This window comes from Eretmochelys imbricata, chromosome 14, assembly GCF_965152235.1.
Source record: "Eretmochelys imbricata isolate rEreImb1 chromosome 14, rEreImb1.hap1, whole genome shotgun sequence".
Taxonomy (NCBI): domain Eukaryota; kingdom Metazoa; phylum Chordata; order Testudines; family Cheloniidae; genus Eretmochelys; species Eretmochelys imbricata.
Genome location: NC_135585.1, coordinates 26631642 through 26659450, shown reverse-complemented (window position 1 = coordinate 26659450; position 27809 = coordinate 26631642). Strand labels below are relative to the sequence as shown.

Here is a 27809-nt window from a genome sequence, read left to right as displayed (position 1 = left end):
TCAAAAGTTCGCAGTTCTTTTCCTGTCTACCTGGCCAGTGCATCTGAGTTGAGAGTGCTGTCCAGAGAGGTCACAATGGAGCACTCTGGGATAGCTCCTGGAGGCCAATACCATTGAATTGTGTCCACAGTACCCCAAATTCGACCCGGCAAGGCCGATTTAAGCGCTAATCCACTTCTCAGGGGTGGAGTACGGAAATCGATTTTAAGAGCCCTTTGAGTCGAAATAAAGGGCTTCATTGTGTGGACGGGTGCAGGTTTACATCGATTTAATGCTGCTAAATTCGACCTAAAGTCCTAGTGTAGACCAAGGCTTAGTAGTGAGTTCTAAAATGTCTAACCTGTCCTGGCTGAAGTAATTATCTCTATGGTAACTTTATAAAAATATATATGATTTCTAGGGGGTTTTTTTCTATTGGTGGCGCACATCCACACATTACCTCAATAATTTGGTGCACATAGCAAAATTAATTCAGCACATAGATGAAAAAAATTAAAGGGGCCATTGCTTAGCATCTCTAGAAAGAGGCCAATATTTAGGTGTGTTTATATTTAGGTGTACTGTAGTTAACTGCCTAACTGTAACAGTTTGCTAATGTTGGCCTCTGTGGCCAGTTTGCTATCCCTAATTCCTCACTGCAACCCACCCCCAAACCCTTCCTTTCACATCACTTTTCAGATAACATTCTTCTAATACAGGGGTTCACAAACTGGGGGTCACCCCTCAGGGGGTCGCAAGGTTATTACATGTGGGGTGTCAGCTGTCAGCCTCCACCCCAAACCTCACTTTGCCTCTAGCATTTACAATGGTGTTAAATATATTAAAAAGTGTTTTTAATTTATAAAGGGGGTCGCATTGAGAGGCTTTCTCTGTGAAAGGGGTCCCCAGTACAAAAGTTTGAGAACCACTGTTCTAATAGGTATTTGCCAGTTCCCTAATCTAATCTCACCTCTGTCTCATTTGCCTTTGGTTTCTTTTTCCTGATATATCTTTCACTGTAGATGCAGTCCCTCAGTCTCTGGTACCTGCTGTTTTCTCCTCCAGATCATTAGTGAAGCTCTTGAATCAGCCCCAAACTGGAGCCCTGAGGGACCTACTCCTGTAGTTATTTCTCCATAGTTGGATGTTCAGCTTCACATCAAGGAGGTTAAGAAATATAATATTCAAACACTTTATTTTTAAGATTGGCAAGATCTACTCTGGTGTTAATACCTTTACTGGGGATCCATGAGTTTGTCTTTACCTTCATCACTGATGAACAAGTTAAAGGATTGTCACGACATATAAGACTCTTCATTCAATTACCAATGAGCTCCTTTCAAGTAAGTACTCCATTACAGTATCTTTCCTTAGAGAGAGGTTGTTCCCATATAGACTAGATATCCTGGTTTTATTTATTATTATCCTTCAACATATATTGGCTTAACATGATAGTGTTACACTGGATCGATCAATGAATTCACAAAAACAATTTCAAATTGGCAGTTTCCTGAACAGACTAAAATGGGAAATTTGACCCTCTCGCCTGCATATGTCCCTTCTCAGCCAGTGAGTCCCGCATCCCCTCACAATCAGTGCAGTCTTCAGAGGTGATTCTGACGTGAATCCCCTTACGAATATAACAACATAAGAATGGCCCTACTAGGTCAGAAGAAGGGTCCATCTAGCCCAGTATCCTGTCTTCCGACAGTGGCCAGTGCCAGGTGCCCCAGAGGGAATGAACAGAACAGGTAATCATCAAGTGATCCATCCCATCGCTCATTCCCAGCTTCTGGCAAACAGAGGCTAGGGACACCATTCCTGCCCATCCTGGCTAATAGCCATTGATGGACCTAGTCTCCATGAGTTCTTTTTTGAATGCTGTTATGGTCTTGGCCTTCACAACATCCTCTGGCAAGGAGTTCCACAGGTTGTGTGAAGAAATACTTCCTTTTATTTGTTTTAAACCTGCTGCCTATTAATTTCATTTGGTGACCCCTAGTTCCTGTGTTATGAGAAGTAGTAAACAACACTTCCTTTTCTATTTTCTCTATACCAGTCATGATTTTATAGACCTCAATCATATTTCCCCTTAGCCATCTCCTTTCCAAGCTGAAAAGTCCCAGTCTTATTAATTTCTCCTCATATGGCAGACACTCCATACCCCTAATATTTTTGTTGACCTTTTCTCAACCTTTTCCATTTCCAGTATATCTTCTTTGAAATGAGGCAACCATATCTGCATGCAACATTCAAGATGTGGGCATACCATGGATTTATATAGAGGCAATATCATATTTTCTGCCTTATTATCTATCCCTTTTTTAATGATTCCCAACATTCTGGTCACTTTTTTGACTGCTGCTGCACATTGAATGGATGTTTCAGAGAACTATCTATAATGACTCCAAGATCTTTCTTGAGTGATAACTGCTAATTTTCACCCCATCATTTTATATGTATAGTTGGGATTATGTTTTCCAATGTGCATTACTTTGCATTTATCAACATTGAATTTCATCTGCTATTTTGTTGCCCAGTCACTCAGTTTTGAGAGATCCTTTTGTATCTCTTTGCAGTCTGCCTGGGTCTTAACTATCTTTAGTAATTTTGTATCATCTACAAATTTTGCCACCTCACTGTTTACCCCTTTTTCCAGATCATGTATGAATATGTTAAATAGGACTGGTCCCAGAACAGACCCCTGGGGGACACCACTATTTGCCTCTCTCCATTCTGAAAATTGACAATTTAGACCTACTCTTTGTTTCCTATCTTTTAACCAGTTACCAATCCATGAGAGCACCTTCCCTCTTATCCTGTGGCAGGGATATTCCAACAGGGTGCATGTGTTGGAAGCCTGTTAAATTACAAAGCAGGAACATCCTAATAAATATTCTCTAGACAACATTTTCAATAACAAGCAGTCATTTGGGGAGGCCTCAATTTTTGATGCCCAACCTGGAATACCTTAACAACACCTGCTTTTCATTAGTGTTGAGCATCTGCCTTCTGAAAATCAGACCCCTTCAAGTTGTCTCAAATTCACCCTGGAATTGATATGCTTAAACTCACTAGCCCTTTTTGAAAAGTTAGGCCATTAGATACAATTTCCAAATAGAGAACAATATCTATAACTTAGAATATCAAGGTTGGAAGGGACCTCAGGAGGACCTCATCTAGTCCAACCCCCTGCTCGAAGCAGGACCAACCCCCAATTTTTGCCCTAGATCCCCAAATGGCTCCCTTAAGGATTGAACTCACAACCCTGGATTTAGCAGGCCAATGCTCAAACCACTGAGCTATCCCTTCCCAGCTTCAATTAATTCTGCAAAAACCAGCCTCAAAACCAAGGGGGAGGGCAGAACTCCCAGCCATGCTTTTGCCAAGCAGGGCATTTTACCGGTAAGGGGACCAATTTCCATTGCTCCAGAGACAGCACATCTGGGATTCTATTGCAATGAGCTAGAGCTTGAAGCAAGTGCAGAAGAATAGGAAGGGAAGAGAGAAAACTTTTAAAATGGTAGAAAGGTTTAGAGAACAGCAAGTCTGCCCTCACCCTTCTTTCTGTATAAAATTCCTCTTTCTTTCCTTCTTTCTAAGGTTTTAGAAATTTTCACTTCCCCTCCTTTTCAGCTTCCAGCCATTGGATCTTGTTACTCAGCATCCCAAAATTCAAGAACCTACCGCTCCTAATGAGAAACACACCTGTCTTCCCCCATACAGCCCAGCCTTTATTTCAGTCATATAGCTGCAACTGTCAGCAAATGCATTGTGATGTAATCATGTAGAAATGACAGCCCCCAGAGCCCTGCATTCCAGGACCTATCCCTACAGCACAAAGGAAGGAGAGGCCCCACTTGTCCCACCATCTCCAGTTAACATGGTCTAGGAGCCAGAGCTCATGAGCGCACTACATATCTAGAGTGAGCTCTTTTGGCTGGCAGTGTACAGTACAAACTCATCCTAATGCCAGAGCTGCTGAATTTGCCAGAATTCCCAAATTCTGGAACATTCGGGTTCATTCAACACACTTGAACAGAGCCAGCTTGTATAGGCTGCATCTTTCGGAACGTTCGATCCCTCCAGCCCGAGTCAGTGGGTTGGGATGCAAGAGGGGGTGAGAGCTCCGGCTGGGGGTGCGGGCTCTGGGGTAGGGCCAGAGATGAGGGTTTGGGGGTTCAGGATGGGGCTCCAGGCTGGGGGGTGGAGCTGAGGGGTTCAGAGTATGGAAGAGGGTATGGGTTCTGGGCTGTGGGTGCAGGTTCATGGGTGGGGACAAAAATGAGGGGTTCAGGGTATGGGAGGGGGCTCTGGGCTGGGGCAGGAGGTTGGGGTACAGGGCGGGAGGGCTCCAGCTGGGGGTGGAGGTCCATTGGAATGTCCTCAGTCCCTTGGTTAGAATGTTCCCATTAGTATAAGTCCATAGTCCAGAGGTCTGAGCAGGAAAGAGGCAAAATGTAGGTGTTTCCAGTGCCTTTTATAGCTCTGCCATGTGGAGGGAAACCCATTGTTTCAGACAAAGGCCTCAGCACAGCTAGTGGAAAATTATAGGTAGCAAGATGCTGTTTGGAGTCACATGGGCAAGTCACATGTCCATGCATGACTTTGCTTAGTCATAGCAGGAAGCCATTACTTATACCCCAGACAGAACATTCACAGGACAGTCCATTCAGTGTAGATGGGCATCTTCCATTGTGAGTTAAGTGTCCTTTTGATGAGCCACTTAACTTGAATAGTTCCTTCCAAATGTGCTGGCTAAACACTTTGTCAGTGTTTCCCAGAAGCAAACACATTAAAAATACAGGTATAGATCCAATACTCATAACTTCAGATACACAAATGGTACATGCATACAAATAGCATAATCACATTCAGTGAATCATAACCTTTCCATAGACCTCTTAGATGCCACATTTTGTACGAGATTTGTTGCAATTATATAATAGTGGTAGCAACAATGATCCGACATGGTCATAGTTTAATCAGATAATGTCACAACAGTTAAGAGTTGTCCCATAATTTAGCATTTCCTTTCTTTTAAGGGTTGCATTTGTTGGATGTTATGTTTAGGCAACCTTAAACGATTTTAAATGACAAGATTGAAAAAAGGTGAATCGTAAAAAGAACATCTTTTCATCTAGGGGGACTTGCTAGGCTTCTGCAACTTAGCAGACATTTCACTTTTAAAAAATAAAACAGTTTTTAAAAATAGCAAAAGGACTTAATCTGTATTTACTGCAGTTGCTCTCTCTCTTGTTTTTATTTCTAATGAAAACATTACTTTGTAAAAGGATTAACGAATAGCATACAAACTAGAACCAATTCCATTTGTTTAGTCTCTAAAAATCCTAAGTAGTTTTAAACTGTTTTGTTAAAGAAAAACAATTACCTCTGGGATGTGAGATGGAAGTTTTAACTCAAACAATTGGAAAGAGCACAAAATTAAATATTAAAAGTCAGCTCTGCTGTAGCTATGACAGTACTAGCAGCCTCTCTGCTTTAGAGAGTGGGGAGATCCAATCATCTCAGCTTAGTGTTGTCTAACATGAATTGTTACCCACAGAAAAAAACTACTGCTTCATGATGGTTTAAAAATAGACACAGTCTGTTATTTACATCAAAAGTGAACAATACTAAGACCACAAATGCAAATCTCTTCTTCCCAATAGGCTCATCAGAAACCAATAAGCATTTCTTCTGAACTTCTAACTTCATCTCCCCGCTATAATGTTACTTTTAAAGAGACTACTGCTCATACACTCATGGTCATAGTAGAGAGATTTCTAGCTATATAGAATCATAGGGTTAGAAGGGACCCCAAGGTCATCTAGTCTAACTCCCAAATGTTAATATTATTCACTGAGAAAAATAACTGATATTGCAACACTAAAGGTGAGAAACTAAGCATAAAAAATCATCAAATGTGGAGTGAACAGTAAACATGACAGTCAATTAATGGTAAAAGAAAAGGAGTACTAGTGGCACCTTGGAGACTAACCAATTTATTAGAGCATAAGCTTTTGTGAGCTACAGCTCACTTCATCGGATGCAATATATATATATATATGCAAATATATTGTGCCAGATCTTCAACTGGTGTACATTAGCATAGCTCTGTTGACTTCAGGGAGCTACAGTGATTGATACTAGCTGAGGATCAAGTCCACTGCCTCTTTCTTTATATCAATACATATGGAGGATTTGCAGTGCTGCCATGTGTGACTGCACACACAGCTCCCCGAACTGCAACAGCTTTTCCAGCAGGAGATGAGCCTTTTAAAGAGGGCTCCCAGCCATTCGGAAGGACTGACAGGGAAACTGTGGTACTCTATGCCAGCAGCTGATGCTTTTTCAGCTTAGCAGTGGCCCTTTAAAATGGGCTTTGTAGGGCTCCTGGGGCCATCAGCTGACACAATATGCCTCACTCCCTTAGTAGCAGTGACTTCTCCAGCAAGAGAAGAGCCTTTTAAGAAGAGTTGCCAGAAAAGTTCTGTTGTGGCCACCACAGAGTCCTCCCTCCCTCCCCAGTGTCTGGGGCATTCTCATTAGGGGAGATGAATTCTTTAAGAAGGACTCGTGTAATTAGATTTATATGGGAGATTGGTTGTACAATTGTGCCCTGATGTAACATGGGGTAAAGAAGATTGTGGCATTGATGATGGCAGAAGGGAAGATAGAATGTTGTGAGGTTGTGGAGAAAGAGGAGAGTTGGAGTGTAATAAGGTAAGGGGAAGCATTTAGTTATTTATTTGAGGTGTTTGGATGAAAGAACCATAGGAAGTTAAATTGCACAGGCTATATCTAAAGTCTGTGTAGCTTAAATGAAGAATCTGAATGTCAGATAATATCCACAGGAGCAGACATGATTGTTTATGTGCCCAACTGAGAATAAGTGTTTCTGGGATATGTTTGAAGATAAGGAGGGATATCACAGGAATAGTTTGGGGATCTGTCTATGGGAACTTATGAATTCCAGTTTGATTTTTATGAACTTTTTTTATGTGTATGTTTATACACTTACTGACATCTTTCCCTGTCCCCTTGCGTCATACTTTCTGTGTTAAGGAGAAGGGTCTGGCACTGGATGTCTGTCTCTGAATGGAACAGAGAGATGAGGTGGGTGAGGACCAGCTTCTGGTCAGACCTGAAGAAGAGCTTTGTGTAGCTTGAAAGTTTCTCTTTCACCAACAGAACTAGGTCCAGTAAAGATATTTCCTCACCTACCCTATATAAATATATATAAAATATAAATAAGTCAGAAAATATCATATTACCTCTATATAAATCCATGGTATGCCCACTCACATCTTGAATACTGCATGCAGATCTGTTCATCCCAACTCAAAAAATATATATCGGAATTGGAAAAGGTACAGAAAAGGGCACCAAAAATGATTAGGGGTATAGAACAGCTTCCACATGAGGAGAGATTAATAAGACTGGGATTTTTCATCTTGGAAAAGAGACAACTAACAGGGGATATAATAGAGGTCTATAAAATCATGACTGGTGTGGATAAAATAAATAAGGAAGTGTTATTTACTCCTTCTCATCACACAAGAACTAGGGGTCACCAAATTATATTAATAGGCAGCAGGTTTAAAACAAACAGAAGGAAGTATTTCTTCACACAATGCATAGTCAACCTGTGGAACTCTTTTCCAAAGGATGTTGTGAAGGTGAAGAATATAACAGGGTTCAAAAAAGAATTAGATAAATTAATGGAGGATAGGTCCATCCATGGCTATCAGCCAGGATGGGTGGGGGGTGGTGTCCTTAGCCTCTGTTATCCAGAAGCTGGGAATGGGCTACAGGGAATGGATCACTTGATGATTGCCTGTTCTGTTCATTCCCTCTGAAGCACCTGGCATTGGCCACTGTCAGAAGACAGAATACTGGAATAGATGGACATTTCGTCTTACCCAGTTTGGCCGTTCTTATGTTCTTACATTCTTACCTTGTTTCTCTAATATCCTGGGACCAGCATGGCTACAGCAAGGGTGCAAACCTGATTGGAACAGTCATTAACAATGAATAACAGCTGAAATAGCCTTTCCCTTGCAGAACAAGGCAGAGCCATAAAGAGTTGTTAACCTGTTCAAGTGGAAGCATCCTAGGACAGAGAGATAGCTGCCACCCAGGAAAATCAGTTCTTCTAGGTCGGCTGTAACCAAACAACAGATCACCATTGGCTGTCTTTCTAAAAGCTCTGCTCTAGGAATTATTTTTGGGAAGTTCTCTGGTTTGTATTTTACCGAAGGTCGGACTAGATGATCAAAGTGATCCCTTTTGGCATTGGGATATATGAAACTATGAATTTGACAAGGGACTTGAAGCTACTGAGGAGAGTCCCCTGACAATAGGAACTGGAACCTATAAAAAGAAGGCTCTCTCACTGGCCATTTTAGGCTGTCTACACTATGAGCTAGTGGTGTGATCCGCAGCTTGCACAGACATACTCATGCTAGCTCTAATCAAGAGTTAGAGATAGTAGAGTAGCCATGGTTGTCAGGCACTACCTCCAACAATCAGGCCTAGTGAGTGTAGGTCACAGCTAGTCAGAGGGTTGAGCCTAGGCCGAGGGTGGTGCTAGAATCAAGATCTGGGGACAAGCCAGGGTAAAAATCAAGATCAGAATCCATAGATAAACCAGAATTGGAACTGTCAGCACAGTCCAGGTGCAGGCCAGAGACTGAGGCCATAGGGTCAGGTTCCAGGGACAAGCCAAGTGAATACTGAAGCCAGTGTCCAGATACAGGCCAGAGGTCAAAGCCAGGTAATCAGAGTCCGAGGGTCTGGGGAGGATGAGAAGGTGGAGGCAAGGCTGGAGCAGGTCAGTGACAGGGCTGGAGCGAGGCTAGAGTAGACTGGACAAAGACAAGACTGGGACAGGACTTAGGCAAGACTGGGGCAGGGTTGCCAACTTTCTAATTGCACAAAACTGAACACCCCTGCCCTACCCCTTCTCCAAGGCCCCACCCCTGCTCACTCCATCCCTCCTCCCTTCATCACTCACTCTCTCCCATCCTCACTCACTTTAACCAGGCTGGGGCAGGGGGTTGGGGTGTGGGAGGGGGCTGAGAGCTCGAGCTGTGGGTGTGAGCTCTGGGTTGGGGTTTGGGGTGCAGGAGAGGACTCCAGGCTGGGGCAGAGAGATGGGGTGCAGGGGGGTATGGGCTCTGGGCTGGGGGTGTGGGCACCACATGGGGACAGAAATGATGGATTCAGAGTGTGGGAGAGGACTCCGGGCTGGGAATAGGAGTGCGGGGGGTGAAGACTCCGGCTGGGAGTGCAGGCTCTGGGGTGGGCCCAGGGATGCGGAGTTTGGGGTGCAGAAGGGGGCTCCGGGCTGAGGCAGGGGTTTGGGGTGCAGGGGGGTGAGGGCTCTGGCTGGGGGTGTGGGCTCTGGGGTGGAGCCAGGGATGAGGGGTTTTGCGTGCAGGAGGGGGCTGAGAAATGGGGTTGGGGTGTTTGAGGGGGTGCGGGCTCCAGGATGGAGTTTGGGTGCAGGAGGGGACTCCAGGCTGGGATGCAGGAGAGGGTTCGAGGTGCGGGGTCCCGCTGGCTCTTTCCACAGCTTCCCGGTCAATGGAAGCTGTGGAGCCTGCCCTTGGGGTGCTAGACAGAGGCTCTGTACCTTGAGAGTGCCTACACTCCCAGAGCCAATGCCAAGCCTCCGCTCAGACCCACCAAGTCAAGTGCACATGGGATCCAGTGGATGGATCCAAACACAGCAGCCTGTTGAGCATCCACCAAGGACAGCTCATCCAGCCTTGTAATAAACATTAGAGGTCACATCGCTGCTAGACATTTTAAAGTTGGTGAAATCCCTTGGGACTAAAGAGGACGTTTCAAGGCTATAGGTGTAATAACAAAGCAAGCCAGAGCTTCCTTCCATGTCCAGTTTCTGAGGAAGACTTCTTTCCATCAAGTTCCTGGAGATCATGGCATTGTCCAAGGCCTTTTGAACTAATAAGGTACTATGGACTCCTCAGGATGGCATCCACTGTGCTAGAAGTAGCGTACAGAAGATACTACATCGACATTTGTACAAGAGGCTAAACTGTTGATTATCTCCATTCTTGAGTGTTGGCAACAAAATAGCCTCAAGTATGTCAAGTACAAATCTGTTCCACACTTATTAGAAGGTTTACCACTTAACCAATTTTGTTGGTCATATTAGCAATCCCTTAAAAGAAACTTATTGTATATGAGAAAATTATTTAAGGAACCAAGATTTATGGTCCTGGGATTAGTATTATGAAGATTTTAATAGTAATTTCACCCTTAAATTAAGACTATAGGAATCAGTCTCTCCTCCATAATCTAATTTTCTTCTCATTTTCTTTCTCTTATAGGGTTTCCTTGTAGCAATTTTATACTGCTTTGTTAACGGAGAGGTAAGGCACCACAACGTGTATTACTAGTTGATTTCTGTAGAATTTTCAAGGCAATGAATAGAATGACAATAAAATAATACAGTACTGACCACTGCGATTTCCATGAGTGCATTCTCCTAAATAGGCAATAACCTCTTTTTATCAGGAGAGACAGTAGCCAGATTCAGCCCTCGCTAAGGTAAATAAAAATGCAGAGTAACTCCACTGAAACTAGTGGAGTTGTTCTAGCATAAAAAGCACTAGTGAAGTCAGTAAAAAATAAAATTTCATACAGACAATGACATGTTTGTACTGCTCTTTATATCATACACTGAAATGTAATGTAATATTTATTTTCTAATTGATTTATTTTATAATGATATGGTAAAAATGATGAAGTAAGCAGTTTTTCAGTAATAGCGTGGCTTTGACACTTTTGTATTTTTATGTCTGATTTTTTAAGCAAGTAGTTTTTAAGTGATGTGAAACTTGGGGTATACAAGACAAATCAGACTCCTGAAAGGGGTACAGTAGTCTGGAAAGGTTGAGAGACACTGCTCTAGATTTACAGGTAGGGATAGGGTCCAGAGTGACCTAGACAAATTGGAGGATTGGGCCAAAAGAAATCTGATGAGATTCAAGGACAACAAGTGCAGAGTCCTGCATTTAGGAAGGAAGAATCCCATGTACAGGCTGGGGACCAACTGGCTAAGCAGCAGTTCTGCAGAAAAGAACCTGGGGATTACAGTGGACGAGAAGCTGGATATGAGTCAGCAGTGTGCCCTTGTTGCCAAGAAGGCCGGCGGCATACTGGGCTGTATTATTATGAGCACTGCCAGCAGATTGAGGGAAGTAATTATTCCCCTCTATTCAGCATTGGTGGGGCCACACTTGGAGTATTGCATCCAGTTTTGGTCCCCCCACTACTGAAGGGATGTGGACAAATTAAAGAGAGTCCAGCGGAGGGCAACTAAAATGACTAGAGGGCTGGGGCACATGACTTATGAGGAGAGGCTGAGGGAACTGGGGTTATTTAGTCTGCAGAAGAGAAGAGTGAGGGGGGATTTGATAGTAGCCTTCAACTACCTGAAGGAGGGTTCCAAAGAGGATTGAGCTAGGCTGTTCTCACTGGTGGCAGCTGTCAGAACAAGAAGCAATGGTCTCAAGTTTCAGTTGGGGAGGTCTAGGTTGAGTATTAGGAAACACTATTTCACTAGGAGGGGGTGAAGCACTGGAATGGGTTACCTAGGGAGATGGTGGAATCTCCATCCTTAGAGGTTTTTAAGGCCCAGCTTGACAAAGCCCTGGCTAGGATGATTTAGTTAGTGTTGGTCCTGCTTTGAGCAGGGGATTGGACTAAATGACCTCCTGAGGTCTCTTCCAACCGTGATATTCTGTGGTTCTGTGATTCTACCTGGGACCCCAGAGACCTGGGTTATACCTCCAGTTCTGTCACTGGCTTGCTGTGCAATCTTGGACAAGTCAATCACTGCTCTATGCCTCAATTTCTCCATCTGTAAAATGATAAGGATACTGACCTCCTCTGTAAAGCACTTTGAGATCTGCAGATGAAAATGCCATATAAGAGCCAGATGTCATCATTATTGTTTTTGTTTAAATGAGGAATACACGACTAGTGGCGGGCAGGAATTTTGGGGCGTTTTGTGTGTGTGTGAAACAGGGTCAATTTTCACAAACCTCCTGATTCAAAACATTTTTGAAAAAAATTCTGAAATTGTCAAAATATCCCGTTTTAACATTTTTTTAACCAGAAAAAATTGTTTTTTCCTGTCAAAATGACCTTTTGTTTCAAAGGTTTAGTAAAATGTCTAAATCAAAACAACTCTTCAAAATTATCAAAATTAAGTGCTTTGATTGACCCAAACAAAAAATATTTTGTTTTCTTGGCTTGCAAAACTGTGTTGACATTTCATCCCAATTTGGAATAAGAACATTTTTCAGTATCTCAAAAATTTTCATGGTATGGAAAAATCATTTCTCACCCTGCTCTAAACAAGACATTTTTATGGAGGTGCCACTTCCTGCTTCATAGTTAAGGTTGTGTTTTGTTTCTCATTTAAAGCAGGGATTTAACATCTTTGTTATATATGAAAAATCCTCCCCAGATTATATCACTTATTCTGAGTAAATCTTGTGCATAGGCTTTGGAGGGTTTTTTTTGTTTGTTTGTTTGTTTGTTTGGGGTTTTTTTAAGATTAACAGTCTTTATCCTTCTTAACTGAGGCTGAAGAATAATCTTCAGGTGACATTGTTTTTGGGTTTCTGGCTTATTGTTCATGTCTGAAATTTTTAATAATTAAAAAAAGGAAATTCCTAGATAAAATTACATTAAGATGGAGTTAAAGTTGGAATTCCTTATCGGTAGTGTAGGGCATCTATTTAGGAGAAGTAAATTTACAGGGATGTGGACATTAGATCTGCAACTGAGTGCCTGTGGCATATTGTTGTTAACTCTGTCCTGTAGTGAGGGGAAAAAAAACAGAAAAAACTCCTATGTGTCTTTAAAAATCAGTTTAATCTAGTGTGGGACCGATAACACTAAAATATCTTATAAATAATAGCGGTGCATAATGACCCTACAGGACATAGCTAAGGTTCTTTGGGTGCCCTAACTGTATATAGTATTTCCTGATTTTATCATTTGGATTTCTTTTAAATATAACCTTAATTCTGAATTTCCTGGGTATATAATGTTTGTGTTCTAGAGATAATTACAATATTCCTGTAATTACAGTATCCCTTATCCTAAATAACTGATATGTACTTTTAGTTTGAACTCCTTCATATAGTTTTTGTCTGGAAATAAATATTGTGTTTGGTTTAACAGTCATTAAACTTCTGGAGGAGAGCTAGAAAAATGGCAGCTGAGCTTAATCAGAACTAAACTGAAATATGTGAGCTGAACAAACTTCTAGGTGCCCCAACTCAAACATGTACAGAAATCTCTCCCTAAAGCTGCATTTAGCCATACTTTTTTTCAGTCCTTATGAACTGAAGTTGCAAAAATGGAAAACAGACATACATCAAAAATATGACTGCATTTGCACACATAACTGGTTTCAGAGTAGCAGCCGTGTTAGTCTGTATCCGTAAAAAGAAAAGGAGGACTTGTAGCACCTTAGAGACTAACAAATTTATTAGCGCATAAGCTTTCATGAACTGCAGCGCACTTCATCGGATGCATGCAGTTCCACATAATTTGTTAGTCTCTAAGGCGCCACAAGTCCTCCTTTTCTTTTTACACATAACTGGATAAGTGCTCTTGCAAATAGCCAGATATATATCTAACTGGAAGACCAGGAGGACCTTTTTTGTCTATCTGTGCGGCGTTCTAGTTATCTACATAAGACAAGCTTACAATACAGGAGGTTCACTGAGGCCTAGAAGCATGTGTGATATTCAGAAAATTAAGGGACAGATTCTGAACAAATTCTACAGTGCACATGAAAATGGCAATTTTCCTCCAGTATTAACTTGGCCAAATCTGGAAAGATTTTTATGGGGACAGTGAAAGAAAACATTCTGAGTATAGGATTATTCCACTACGAGGCATTTCAGTTTCCTACTCCACAGCATGGAGGTGTGTAGCAGTTTATAAAACCAGTTGAAAAAAATGTTTGATGTTGTCAAGACTAAGTAGTTTTCACTAAAATTATTCTTGGAAATAACTGAACCACTTTTGCTCAAACTCTCAAACAAATTCTACCTCAGGCAGAAGTCAAGTCTGAATTTTAAGAAGCAAAAATCAGAATTTCCATCCTGCAGGAAATGCCAATATTCTGAAATTGTTTAGTCCCATAGGGATGACAAGTCAAAACGTCAAATTTTTCGCAGAACAGAGAGTTCCAAAAATGTTTGATTCAGAAATGCTGGAACATTTTATTTTTACATTTTTGATCTAAACTAAACATTTTGACACCCCTAGATTGAAACATTTCATGGTGGCTCATTTCAATATTGAATTGTGTCTGCCTGAGCTACCGTGAGTGTCGCATTCTCCCACTCTGCTCTGTGGGCTGGGCTCCCTGGTTGGACTACATCCGCTGCGGTGCACTGTAGTCATGGGGTTCTCATGATGCACCAAGATGGTTCAACCAGAGGGAAGATGTAATCCAGTTGGAACATAGGAGCTGTGCAGGATTGGAGGATGCTCAATACTGATAGAATCTTCACATAATTCAACTGCCAAACTCCAAAAAAGGCTACTGAGCATGTGCGAACTGAGATTTTTCAAAGGTTTGTAACTTGGCAAAAACTGGGCATTTTTTCACAGGAACAGCAAAAGGCAGATCTCTGACACCTGCCAATTTCAAGTCCCTACTTCAAAGCATGGAGGCACTAGGGGAATCTCATAAAATTCTTACTAGTATTTCATTAACATCAGCAAAATAATGTATTTTTTCCTAATCTCATCAGACACTCTCGAACCATTGTTGGTGAAACTTTCCAAAATGATTAAGCCTGAAGCAAACATCTTGCAAGAAAAACTTCTGCCCGAAAAGTTACAGTTCAGCATAGGCAACTGAAAACAGGAAGTGTTAGGCAACCTTAACTTTAGCCATCACTATCTGTGCCACCTATAATTACAAACCCAAAATCTACATGAAAAGAACACTATTCAAGTTGAAAAGTCAAACACTCAAGTTAGGATGGGACAAGGGAAACCTTAATTTGTCCCCTTTTGTGTGGATGCATAGGCAACTTTTATTCTTGACTCGGAAACCATCAAAATGTTTGCTTAGCACAGCTTTTCTATGGTTTCTTTAAAAAAAAAAACGGAAAACAGAAATTCTATAATGTGCAACAGTAACAACTCCTGCCTAGACCATGAGCAGCAAACCAGCCCCATCAGTTCCACAGCACCTAATCTCTTCCACTGAAGATAAAGGATACCTCTACTAGCACTCAGTGATAGTAGGCTGTTATCTCCTTGGCCTCGCTACTTGTGAGGGACATCAAACATTGGCTTACCTATGCAGCAGTAGACCTATTGTACTGACAGCATGTACATTTGATCACCTCTTCCTGAGAAGCATCATGGTGGAGGGTAAGGCTTGGAGCTTCTTTATGAGAGGCTGGAATTCTCTTCCTAGCTTTCTCAGAAGTGACATACAGCAACTGCTCAGCTACTCCTGTAAGACAGGCTGATACTTGCCTGCACAAGAGGAGGCCTAGCTCAATGACAACGGTTCCAAAGTGCACAGAATTATTAACAGCACTCAGCAAAAGTAAGACTTGAATTCGTGGCTCCTTCTGAAGGGGACTTTCCCTAGGCCAAGGGGTACACTGATGCTGTTTGTGGTAGGGCTGTAGATCCATTTTGTCTATGTGCTGTCTGGAGCTACAGCTCCATGTGCAGTGCTGCCACGGGGACGATGCATGTGGAGGGCTATACAGTATTCAGGGTTTGGGGCAGCTGTATTGTACAAACCACAGACCAGAGCATACAACCTATGCAAATCGCCCAGGCCCCAGGACTATCTCCTGCCCAATTTCAAAGTCCTGCACCAATCCCCAGTGGTTCTAAGCATTTCAAAACAAAAAGTCCCCTAAAGGAAAGTGTTTGGGGATATAAACATAGGAGTCACTGTCACTCCCTCTAGAGTGTAGTGTGGTGAACGGAGCAGGAACTGGCTAGCTCAGGAGACTGACATAGGAATGCAGTCTTTCACCTCTCCGTCACGGTAGCCAGCTGCTAAGTGGGCTATTTGACATAATTTGCTGGTCTCCACACACTTACTGTTAGACAGGCAGCCACATCCCAACAGCTACTTCACAGACAACCCTCTTGTTGGCAGGTGTATCAGAAAGTCCAGGTCTGAGTTGGCCCTGTGGTCTGACCTCCGCTTTGTCCCCTAGAGCGCTCACATCAAGTCAGGGCTGAGACACGGCAACTTGCTTGTTCTTACACTGCTCTGTGAGTAGTTGAAAGGACAGACTGCAGGGCTGTCAGCCCAGCATCTTTTGCCTGCATGAGAGTCACCACACAGAAATACCTTGTGTCAGGTTGTTTTCTTCTTCCAACAGGTGAAAGCAGAACTCCAAAAGCAATGGTCCCGCTTCCTGCTGGCTGATCCATTTGGCTGCATGCAGTGCTTCCTTGGGGAAAACATCAAATATCTGGGGAAATGTTCAAAGAAGCAAAAACATCAGCACTTTGCCAATAACAGGTTGTGTATGGAAGTGAGCGAGCCCTGGGCTGTGCAGCTCCAGCAGGCGCTGTTGAATAGAAGAGCAGTCCTTAGCTCAGAGCCAGGCCCTACTGGAGAGCCATACCCCAGGGCTAGTGTGTCCGATAGCAGCGAAGGAGAAGTCACAACTGGAGAGACAACGGAGGAAGTCTTTGAAGAAAGTGAGATTTAGAAGGCTCTTTTAAAGGACAGCATAATAAAGGCACCGTCAAAGGGACCTCTTCCTCCCTCACAAGCTGTGTTCCTGCAACAGGAGAAAAAGAACGGGAAGTTTCTTCCCATGGGCTATGCAGTGTTGTTGTAGCCATCTTGGTGCCAGCATATTAGACAGAGAAGGTGGGTGAGGTCATAGCTTTTATTGTACCAACTTCTGCTGGTGACAGAGACAAGTTTCAAAATGACAGGTTTCAGAGTAGCAGCCGTGTTAGTTTGTATCCGCAAAAAGAACAGGAGGACTTGTGGCACCTTAGAGACTAACCAATTTATTAGAACATAAGCTTTCGTGAGCTACAGCTCACTTCATCGGATGCATAGAATGGAACATATAGTAAGAAGATATATATATATATACATACCGATAAGTTGGAAGTTACCACACAAACTGAGAGAGGCTAATTAGCTAAGATGAGCTATTATCAGCAGGAGAAAAAAACTTTTATAGTGATAATCAAGATGGCCCATTTAGACAGTTGACAAGAAGGTGTGAGGATACTTAACTTAAGGAAATAGATTCAATATGTGTAATGACCCAGCCATTCCCAGTCTCTATTCAAACCCAGGTGAATGGTATCTAGTTTGCATATTAATTCAAGCTCAGCAGTTTCTACTTGGAGTCTGTTTTTGAAGCTTTTCTGTTGCAAAATTGCCACCCTTAGATCGTTTACTGAGTAGCCACAGAGGTTGAAATGTTTTGACTGTTATGATTCCTGATGTCAGATTTGTGTCCATTTACTCTTTTGCGTAGAGACTGTCCGGTTTGGCCAATGTACATGGCAGAGGGGCATTGCTGGCACGTGATGGCATATATCACATTGGTAGATGTGCAGGTGAATGAGCCCCTGATAGCGTGGTTAATGTGATTAGGCCCTATGATGGTGTCACTTAAATAAATATGTGGACAGAGTTGACATTGGGCTTTGTTGCAAGGATAGGTTCCTGGGTTAGTGTTTTTGTTGTGTGGTGTGCGGTTGCTGGTGAGTATTTGCTTCAGTTTGGGGGGCTGTCTGTAAGCGAGGACTGGTCTGTCTCCCAAGATCTGTGAGAGTGAGGGATCATTTTTCAGGATAGGTTGTAAATCTTTGATAATGCGCTGGAGAGGTTTCAGTTGGGGGCAGAAGGTGATGGCTAGTGGCATTCTGTTATTTTCTTTGTTGGGCCTGTCCTGTAGTAGGTGACTTCTGGGTACTCTTCTGGCTCTGTCAATCTGTTTTTTCACTTCAGCAGGTGGGTATTGTAGTTTTAAGAATGCTTGTACAGATCTTGTAGGTGTTTGTCTCTGTCTGAGGGGTTGGAGCAAATGCGGTTGTATCGTAGAGCTTGGCTGTAGACAATGGATCGTGTGGTGTGGTCTGGGTGAAAGCTGGAGGCATGTAGGTAAGTATAGCTGTCAGTAGGTTTCCGGTATAGGGTGGTTATGTGACCATTGCTTATTAGCACCGTAGTGTCCAGGAAATAGACCGCTTGTGTGGACTGGTCCAGGCTGAGGTTGATGGTGGGATGGAAATTGTTGAAATCATGGTGGAATTCCTCAAGGGCTTCTTTTCCATGGGTCCAGATGATGAAGATGTCATCAGTGTAGCACAAGTAGAGTAGGGGCATTAGGGGACGAGAGCTGAGGAAGCGTTGTTCTAAGTCAGCCATAAAAATGTTGGCATACTGTGGGGCCATGCGGGTACCCATAGCAGTGCCACTGACTTGAAGGTATACATCGTCCCCAAATGTGAAAGAGTTATGGGTGAGAACAAAGTCACAAAGTTCAGCCACCAGGTTTGCCGTGACGTTATCAGGGATACTGTTCCTGACAGCTTGTAGTCCATCTAGCCACTAGCTGTCGCCTTCAGTCCCCAACTAAAACCTCTCCAGCGCATCAAGGATCTACAACCTATCCTGAAGGACGACCCATCACTCTCACAGATCTTGGGAGACAGGCCAGTCCTCACTTACAGACAGCCCCCCAACCTGAAGCAAATACTCACCAGCAACCGCACAACAGAACCACTTCATTCAAGTGACACCGTCATAGGACCTAATCACATTAGCCACGCCATCAGGTCTCATTCACCTGCACATCTACCAATGTGATATATGCCATCATGTGCCAGCAATGCCCCTCTGCCATGTACATTGGCCAAACCGGACAGTCTCTACACAAAAGAATTAATGGAAACAAATCTGACATCAGAAATCATAACAGTCAAAAAACCAGTAGGAGAACACTTCAACCTCTGTGGCCACTCAGTAAAAGATCTAAGGGTAGCAATTTTGCAACAGAAAAGCTTCAAAAACAGACTCCAAGTAGAAACTGCTGAGCTTGAATTAATATGCAAACTAGATACCATTCACTTGGGTTTGAATAGAGACTGGGAATGGCTGGGTCATTACACATATTGAATCTATTTCCTTAAGTTAAGTATCCTCACACTTCCTTGTCAACTGTCTAAATGGGCCATCTTGATTATCAATATAAAAGTTTTTTTCTCCTGCTGATAATAGCTCATCTTAGCTAATTAGCCTCTCACAGTTTGTATGGTAACTTCCAACTTATCGGTATGTGTATATATATATATCTTACTATATGTTCCATTCTATGCATCCGATGAAGTGAGCTGAAGCTCACAAAAGTTTATGCTCTAATAAATTGGTTAGTCTCTAAGGTGCCACAAGTACTCCTGTTCTTGTTACAAGTTTCAAAGCTTACCCAGAGCTGAAGATTACCTCACCCACCTTGACTCTCTTGCCATGGGTTAACATTCCCCTCCCCATCCCAAGTTATCTCTTAATCACACAAAGGAAATTAAAGCAAAATCTGACGGTTCCTGCAGATCTGGTGGTGCGTTTCCTTTCGGTCTTGATGGTGTTTAAAAGAGAGGGGGGATATTGTTTTCGGTGAATCTGGCAACCAAGGAAAGCAAGTTGCATTCTGGTCATGAATGGGACCCTGTGGGTGCACATAGCAGATTTCACAGATCATCCCTGTGTCTTTATCTGCTCATTTCTGCCATGCTTTTAATACAATAGAGAAGAGAACTGTTTTGTTCCTTTATGTAAATCATGATACATCATCTGTATTTTGTTTGCTTCTCTGTCCTGCAGTTTTGCTGACAGATATGAATATTGGCATGTTTCCTTCAGGTTTGTTTATTGTTTGGCATGACTGGTATTTTGGGCATATGCTAATCTAGTTTTCAATTTTATGGAGTTCAGACGAATAATAACATCTAGTGAAGAAACATTTTTTGGATTTATTTTGAGGTGTTTCATATGAGTTTCTTTGGTGTGGTCACTGGCTCTGTGTGTGTGTGCACGCTCATACGTGTGTGTGCATGTTTGTGTGTGTGTTGTGTGCACGTGTTCCCGCACAGTTCTTCACAGTGATCCAGATTTGCAAATGGGGAGGCATGTACTCAAGCTGAACAAATCCACACAAGGAGGGACAAATGCTCTTCCTCACCCCCCAAGAAGCAGAAGTTGAACATGTGTCATGCTGTGACAGAACAGTAAGAGGAGAGTCATTGTGGATGGCACACTGCTGAGCTGTATGAGTAAACTTATCCGTTTCCATTTAGGCCAGTAGAGGGACAAGGTGGGTGAGATATCTTTTGCTGGACCAACTTCTGTTGATGAAAGAGACAAGCTTTCGAGCCACACAGAGCTCTTCCTCAGGTACAACAACACTGCCAACATCCATTTAGGACAGAGAGCTTCCTTAGTCTCAGGAGCAGCACCAGTCCACAAAGACTGGCCTCCAACTTTGAAGGAAGCCGCACAACTGCACGAGAGCGTGGAACTCACAGGGAGCATACGACATCACTGGCAGAGCCACGTGCTGCTTCGCAGGACTGTGCTCCGCCCATTGTTCTGATCTTGCGGAGTGGGGGTCAGTACGGCACTCAGTAACATGGCCCACTCTGGATTTCCTAAACTATGCTAATTCCTCCAAGGTGCAGACCTGTGTGATCTGCCCTGTCCTGCCTCACTGTAATACAGAAACAGGACATTTAAACACGCTAATTGGCAATCCATGGTTAGACACACAGCTGCAAAGGGCTGGTTCTCCACTCAATGGCAGGCTTAAACCTCAATGGCTTCTAACTCTGCTAGAACAAGGGACTCTGGTTAGGGACCTGGAGCTGCTGTGGGTGCAGGGTCTAGCCCAGGGAAGGACCTAGCAATGGATAAGGCTGGGGAAGGAGAAGACTCCTTCCTTTGAAACACAATGCCAAAGGCTCAGAGCAGCATGGGGCATGCCAAACTAATCCCCTCATGCCTTCCCATCATGGCACCAACTCTGAAATTCCACGTTCTATCCAGAGCAGAGCACAGTGTGCCCTCAGGGCCCAAGTCTGGAACATTCTGCTGGCCCAGGGCAATGATCTGGGCTGCTGGCTGCTGGCACAAGGATGTACAGCAATAGAGGGATCTCTGAAACTGGGCCCAAACCGGCTCTGCACAGCTCCTAGCATCCTAACGTTCAGCCACGCAGAGCACACGAGGTTCCAGGGATATGGCCTCACAGAAGGACATTCTGAGAGGGACCACGTTGGGTGCCAGGAGACTGGACACCTTTGAATATATCTCCTTACTGCGGGGAACCTCTGGCACAGCACTGGCAGCAGGGGAGAAAGGAGGGCACTATCCAGAGCTCCCAGGGTAGCTACATGTAAGGAGACTGCACAAGTTGAGTGGTGGTTCCAAGTGGGAATCTCCTGCGCATCCTCTCTCCCCGTCACCAGCCAGAGTTTCCTGCTTTTTAGCAAGCATCCGGCACACCCCTCATTGCACTGTTCACCATCTCTCCCTACCTTCCTCACTGACGAGCAGCCTCACAGTCCATGTGGAGCAGGTGGCTGCTTCTGAACCTCCCTCCTTTCCCCCTTCCATCAGGTACATTCACTGCCCAGACAGCCATGCAGGAGAAGCGGGAGGTGCCCCAGATGCTTCATACATTCTCTGCCTGTCAAGATGCATGAAAACACCAAAGACTAGAGTGACAGGTGCAGCCTCAACCGTTAGTGCTGTCTGCAGCTGAAGCCCACAGATGGATAGTTAATCCTATGGCCATTCCAGGTCATTGCCAGCATTTAATTATGACCTAATTCCTTGTACACAAAGAGGCCCAAGATGATTATATGACAGGTGCTCAGGCTGGGAGCTCAGAGGACTTACAGTGTAATAATGATTCTAGATACACTTTCACTTTGAGCTGGAAATGAGCTTGCAAAGAATTACAAACTCCTGCATATTTTGTTCTTTGGGGCACAGTATTTCACAAACCGATCCAATACTAAATGGGAAAGAATAGCTGAAACTTCCAGCTTCCTCTGATTTTAAATACAGAGTTTCATCTTAAATCACTTTCTAGCACAAATGCCATATTACAGCCCCTCCTTCACACATTTCTGTCCTTTTGAGTCACTTCTTACTAAGTCATCAAATTGCAAAGCCCCTGCTCAGCTGCCCCTTCAGTATCAGATTCTGTTTCATTTTTTGTCAGTTTCCCATGAAATAACCTACCATAATCCAGGCACTTCATTCCCTATTCAAACAATTCCAGCCCCATAACTCCATGGACCTTGCAGAGCAAGAGGCCCTGAGGAAAGCAGATGCTGCTGGCTCTGCAGACCCACCATTGCAGGTTTCAGCAATACCCAAGGAGCCAATATAATGGTATTTAAAATCATGTTAATGTTAAGTTCATTAAAGGAACCTTGTTTACTCAATTATTTCTAAATAGTTTATATATAGAATTCCCAGCTTTTGAGAAGTCTGGCGATACTGAATTTTATTATTGCTTCTAAATGTGTGTATTTTAATTGTATTTTTATTCATTTGTGATATAAAATGATGACAATGTAATCATAGGTGCTGTAAGTCAGGGTGCTGCTGCACATCCTGGCTTGAAGAGGTTTCCATCATCTACAGGGTATACAGTTTGATTCTATGGCTCCCAGCACCCCTGTCTGTAATTATAATGAATGAAAAGAAATTATAGAAAAGAAACTATATTGCAAAACAGCTCAAAACAGTCCAGAAGAAAGACAGTCTCCATGAGGACCAGGGGATGAGGGTGGGGCACATGGCAAAGTTAAGATCAAGAGATGCTTAGTTTGCAACTGATTCTGCAGCCATTACCCATGCTGAGTAGCACTTACTCACTGGGGTAATCTCATTGATGCCAATGGGGATAATCATCTGCTACTCAATAAGTGCTAATCAACATGAGGCAGAGTGGGCCTGTTGGGTCATAGAATATAAACCACGGGCTCACAGAGTGTGCCAAACAAAAGAAAACAAGAAAAACCTCAATTCCTAGTCAGGAAGCCGAGATATCTCCAGAAGGCCCTCCACCAGCATAAGCATAGAAATGAGCTTTCTTTTGACTCAAGTGTGGGGCAGGACCTTCCCCTGAGATCCAGATGCAGAGGCCCAGCTCAAGGCTCATTCAGGGGCAGGGGGGTTGCCAAGCCTCCCCGCACAACCAAATATTTTAAGCCCCTCTGAGCTCTCCCCTGTCCGTGCTGCAATGGAGTGAGGCAACGTGGCTCTGTGTTAAACTAACAGCCCTGCATCTCTCATGAGGGGAAAAACAAAATGTTATTTTAAATTTTTTAAATAAGCTTCAGTTTTACCCAGAACACAAAGCTGGGAAGCCCTATAACAAGAATCCAGGGAATAGGCCATTACTTTCTTCTTTTGGATGGTTCTGTTGATTTCAAGAAAAGTAAAAAATTTTTATTTAAAAATATTATAGTATAGTCTCCATAAATTAGTCATGTGTCCCTGGTTCCACGCCCATTACCCTGTGACCGGTCTGGTAATCAATCTTTTATTCCAGGTAATGTTCAGGAAGAAGAGGTGGATGAGGCATTTCTTGAACAAATAACAGAAATATGCAAAACACAGACCTGATAGTAATGGGGGACTTCAACTACCCAAATGTGTTGGAAACATAACACAGCAAAACACAAAATTGCCAATAAGTTTTTGGAATGTTTTGGGGACAATGTTTTGTTTCAGAATGTGGAGAAAGTAACCAGGGGAACAGACATTTTGACTAGATGCTGACCAACAGGGCTGAATCTGAAGGTTTTAAGACAATTGGGTGAAGGCAATCTGGTCCTGGTGACTTATTACTGTTTAGTTCATCAGTTTGTTCCAAAACCTCCTCCAATGACACCTCAATCTGGGACAGTTCCTCAGATCTGTCAACTAAAAAGAATGGCTCAGGTTTGGGAATCTCTCTCACATCCTCAACTGTGAAGACCGATGCAAAGAATTCATTTAGTTTCTCCGCAATGGCCTTATCGTCCGTGAGTGCTCCTTTAGCATCTCAATCGTCCAGTGGCCCCACTGGTTGTTTATCAGGCTTCCTGCTTCTGATGTACTTAAAAAAAAATTGCTATTACTTTTTGAGTCTTTGGCTAGCTGTTCTTCAAATTGTTTTTTGGCCTTCCTGATTATATTTTTACACTTCATTTGCCAGAGTTTATGCTCCTTTCTATTTTCCTCACTAGACTTTAACTTGCACTTTTTAAAGGATGCCTTTTTGCCTCTCACTGCTTCTCTTACTTTGTTGTTTAGCCATGGTGGCACTTTTTTGATTCTCTTACTATGTTTTTTAATTTGGGGTATACATTTAAGTTGAGCCTCTATTATGGTGTCTTTAAAAAGTTTCCATGCAGCTTGCAGGGATTTTACTTTTGGTGCTGTACCTTTTAATTTCTGTTTAACTAACCTCCTCATTTTTGTGTAGTTCCCCTTTCTGAAATTAAATGAAATTAAAGTGTTGGGCCACTGTGGTGTTTTCCCCGCCACAGGGATGTTAAATTTAATTATATTATGGTCACTATTACCAAGCTGTCCTGCTATATTCACCTCTTGGACCTGATCCAGTGCTCCACTTAGGAATAAATCAAGAATTGCCTCTCCTCTTGTGGGTTCCAGGACTAGCTGCTCCAAGAAGCTGCTTCTCTCCCCACCACCACCCCGTGGCCGGAGGAGTTTCCTCTCCCTGCTGCAGCCCTGGCACCAATGGATCTGGCTGTCCTTCCCTCCCCCCACAACCCCTTGGCCAGAGGAGCTGTCATCTCCCTTCCCAGCCAGGGCCAAGGAGATGTCTCTCCCCACTACGGCGGATGGAGCTGTTTCTCCCCTGGTGGCCAGAGTTGCTGCCTCTCCCACTGAGGCCCTGGCACCAGTGGATCTGGCTCTCCCTCCCTTCCTCCACAGCCCCAGGGCCAGAGGAGTTTGCTCTCCTCACCAATGGTCCCAGAGGAGTTCTGAGCCCCTGCTGACTGGGGAGACCTGTGGCCCTGCTTACCCCACCTGGAGGAGGTAACAACTCAACTATCAACGGGAAAAAGAGACTGCACCCCAGGAAGCCTTCTTGCTTTTGGAAGCAGGGTCAATGAACTTCAAGAGACATGCTTTTCAAAGGTTTGCTGGACTCTAAAGAGAGGGGCAGTGAATCCCTAAGTGATCTTTCACCTAAGAAGACAAGGGAAACCAGCACCTCGTACTTCTGTAGAGCAAATCCTTCTTAAACAAAGCCTGTCCCTTGCTAGATTAAGTTTTAGACTTTAGAGCCATGTTTTCACTCTTATGTGCTTGTAACCATCTCTGCCTTTATTTCATTTACTTGGCAACGCTTAACCTATGTCCAGTTGTTAATAACATTGTTTTATTTTAATCTAAACCACTTCAGTGCTGTGCTTTTAATTCAAGTAATTGTTAGCTCCAGTTAATGTGGCAAGCTGATGAGTATTGTATCTTTAAAAGAGCAAACAAACCCTTATTATTCCTCTGAATGGCCCAGCAGAGGGCTGGACATTTCAGGGCAGACAGTTTTGGGGAAATTCGGGACTGGGTGTGTGTTGGGGTCACCTGGCGATTAGTAACCAAGGCTGACGGAGACCAGAGTGAGGCTGTGGTGCAGCATGTAGGCTGCTGGAGTCAGAGTTACTGGACCAGGGTTGCTTATCAATCAGTTAGTACATACCTATATGCATCTGGGAGCATCCAGAAAAGGCAGCAGAGCATTTTAAGGCACCCAGAGTTATAGGGCAGGCGGTGAAACAACCTCTCACTGATCTGGATGGCACCCCAGAATGTGACAAGGGAAAGCAATAGATGTGATGCAACTACAAAATGGGGAATAACTGACTACATGTAAGAGCCCACAGGCCTAGAGTTTAGACCACAGGGGGTTGAGGCTGCTGACACCACCACATTGCCACTGGAGATATAGGCTAGCCCTCTACTGGAGGACCCTGAGACGCTAGGCTTGGCACGAAGTACCACCCCACAGGGCCTGAGTGGCAGCCCCTCACAGCCACTGATTGGCCAATACCAGTATTTAAACCAGGAAACCATCATGAGGCAGTATCTGAGCAACAATACAGACTGCCTGCCTGCTTCAGGCCCTACTTGTGATAGACCCTAGACTCTAATTTCTGACCTGGTTTGTCCTTGACTTTGCTATTCATTTGCTGTCTATAACCTGGTGCCCAACTCCAGCCCTGCTATCTGCCTACAACTTGATGGCCTACAATAGTGTTCTGACCCAGCTTGCTCCTGACCCTGCTGCTTGTCTCCAGATTACAAATTAGCAGCTGACTGAGGCACACTGACCACCCACAGCTCGGCCCTCACAGTAAGTGGTTGTATTGCTGAAAAGCTTCTGGGGCTTACAGATGCAATGAAATAGATACAACACTTATGGCCCCTACATGCATAGAATGCTGTTAAGGTTGCAAAGGCAAGGACCAGACAATGGGAAATGTCAGAATTAAGGCACCTAAATCTGGGCTGGAGGGAGATGCCTCCCTCCACTTGGGATTCACAGCCATGAACCCTCTTCTGAAGGTAGATGCCTAAACCAGATCAGATCTTTTCCAAGACAGGTGGAGGAGGACCAGGAGTCCCCTTTCCCCCACTCTTCAACCTATAAAACAGTGGTTAGAGCACTCATCTAGGAGATGGGAGACCCACGTTCAATTTTTCTCCCCATCTGATGTGAAGAAGGGATTTTTAAATTGGGACTTCTGCCTCTCAGGAAAGTGCCCTAACACTGGGTTATGGAGTGTGCTGGGGCAGGGCTTTCTCAGTCTCTACTGTTGAAGCTGTTCAAGTGTGAAGACATAATTAAGTATTCATTAGCGTTGAGGAACTGGATCCTGGGTCTCACACCTCTCAGATGAGTGCCCTAACCACTGGGCTATAGAGTCATTCTCAGTCTACCTCTTTCTCTAGTGCAAATAGCCAATGAATATTTAAGTAGTTATACACCAGGGGTTCTCAAACTGGGGGTCGGGACCCCTCAGGGGATTGTGAGGTTATTACATGGTGGGGGGGAGGGGGTTGCAAGCTGTCAGCCTCTACCCCAAACCCCGCTTCACCTCCAGCATTTATAATAGTGTTAAATATAAAAAAGTGTTTTTAATTTATAAGGGGGGGGAGTCACACTCAGAGGCTTGCTGTGTGAAAGGGGTCACCAGTACAAAAGTTTGAGAACTACTGTATATACAGTGGAAGAACTCCAATAGGACAGTTTGAGAGAGACCAGTTTTACAATACTCCATAATCCAGCTGTTCAGCAATCCCCTGGTAGGTGGAAGACCCAAATTCAAATCCCTAGCCCACCTAAGGCTGGGGAAAGGGAGGAAGGAAGGGAGAATTAATTGACTCATTAATATCTGGTTCCACATCTCCTGTTCTTAACAAGCATAATTTCAACACAGTCCTTGAATCATATCGACTTGGTCTTTTTGTTCAGACTAGTACAGTTCTGTCTCCCTTTCATACCTTTTTCCATCAGCATTTGTTATTATGGGTTATCTTATGAACTTTTACCTACTTTTTACAGCTGAACTCACAGTTCAGGGAAATGTATACGCCCAGTTGTCACAACAGACCCCAAAGGCAAGAGAGGCGTAGGGAAGCCTAGTTCAGGAACCCTGCTGGACCTAAAGGGTAAGTTAGGGAACCTGAGCTGCTGGACGGTATCATGTCTTTGGCA

General features: G+C 43.6%; 1 protein-coding gene across 1 annotated transcript in view; it reads left to right on the top strand.

The window, feature by feature from the left end:
- Positions 1–16745, top strand: part of GLP2R (glucagon like peptide 2 receptor) — a 124280-nt gene extending 107535 nt beyond the window's left edge. The window contains exons 11-13 of the mRNA XM_077834032.1: positions 1184–1322; positions 10341–10382; positions 16410–16745. Coding sequence (XP_077690158.1) covers positions 1184–1322; positions 10341–10382; positions 16410–16745 — 517 coding nt within the window. The remainder of the gene's footprint in view (positions 1–1183; positions 1323–10340; positions 10383–16409) is intronic.
- Positions 16746–27809: the final 11064 nt, after the last annotated feature.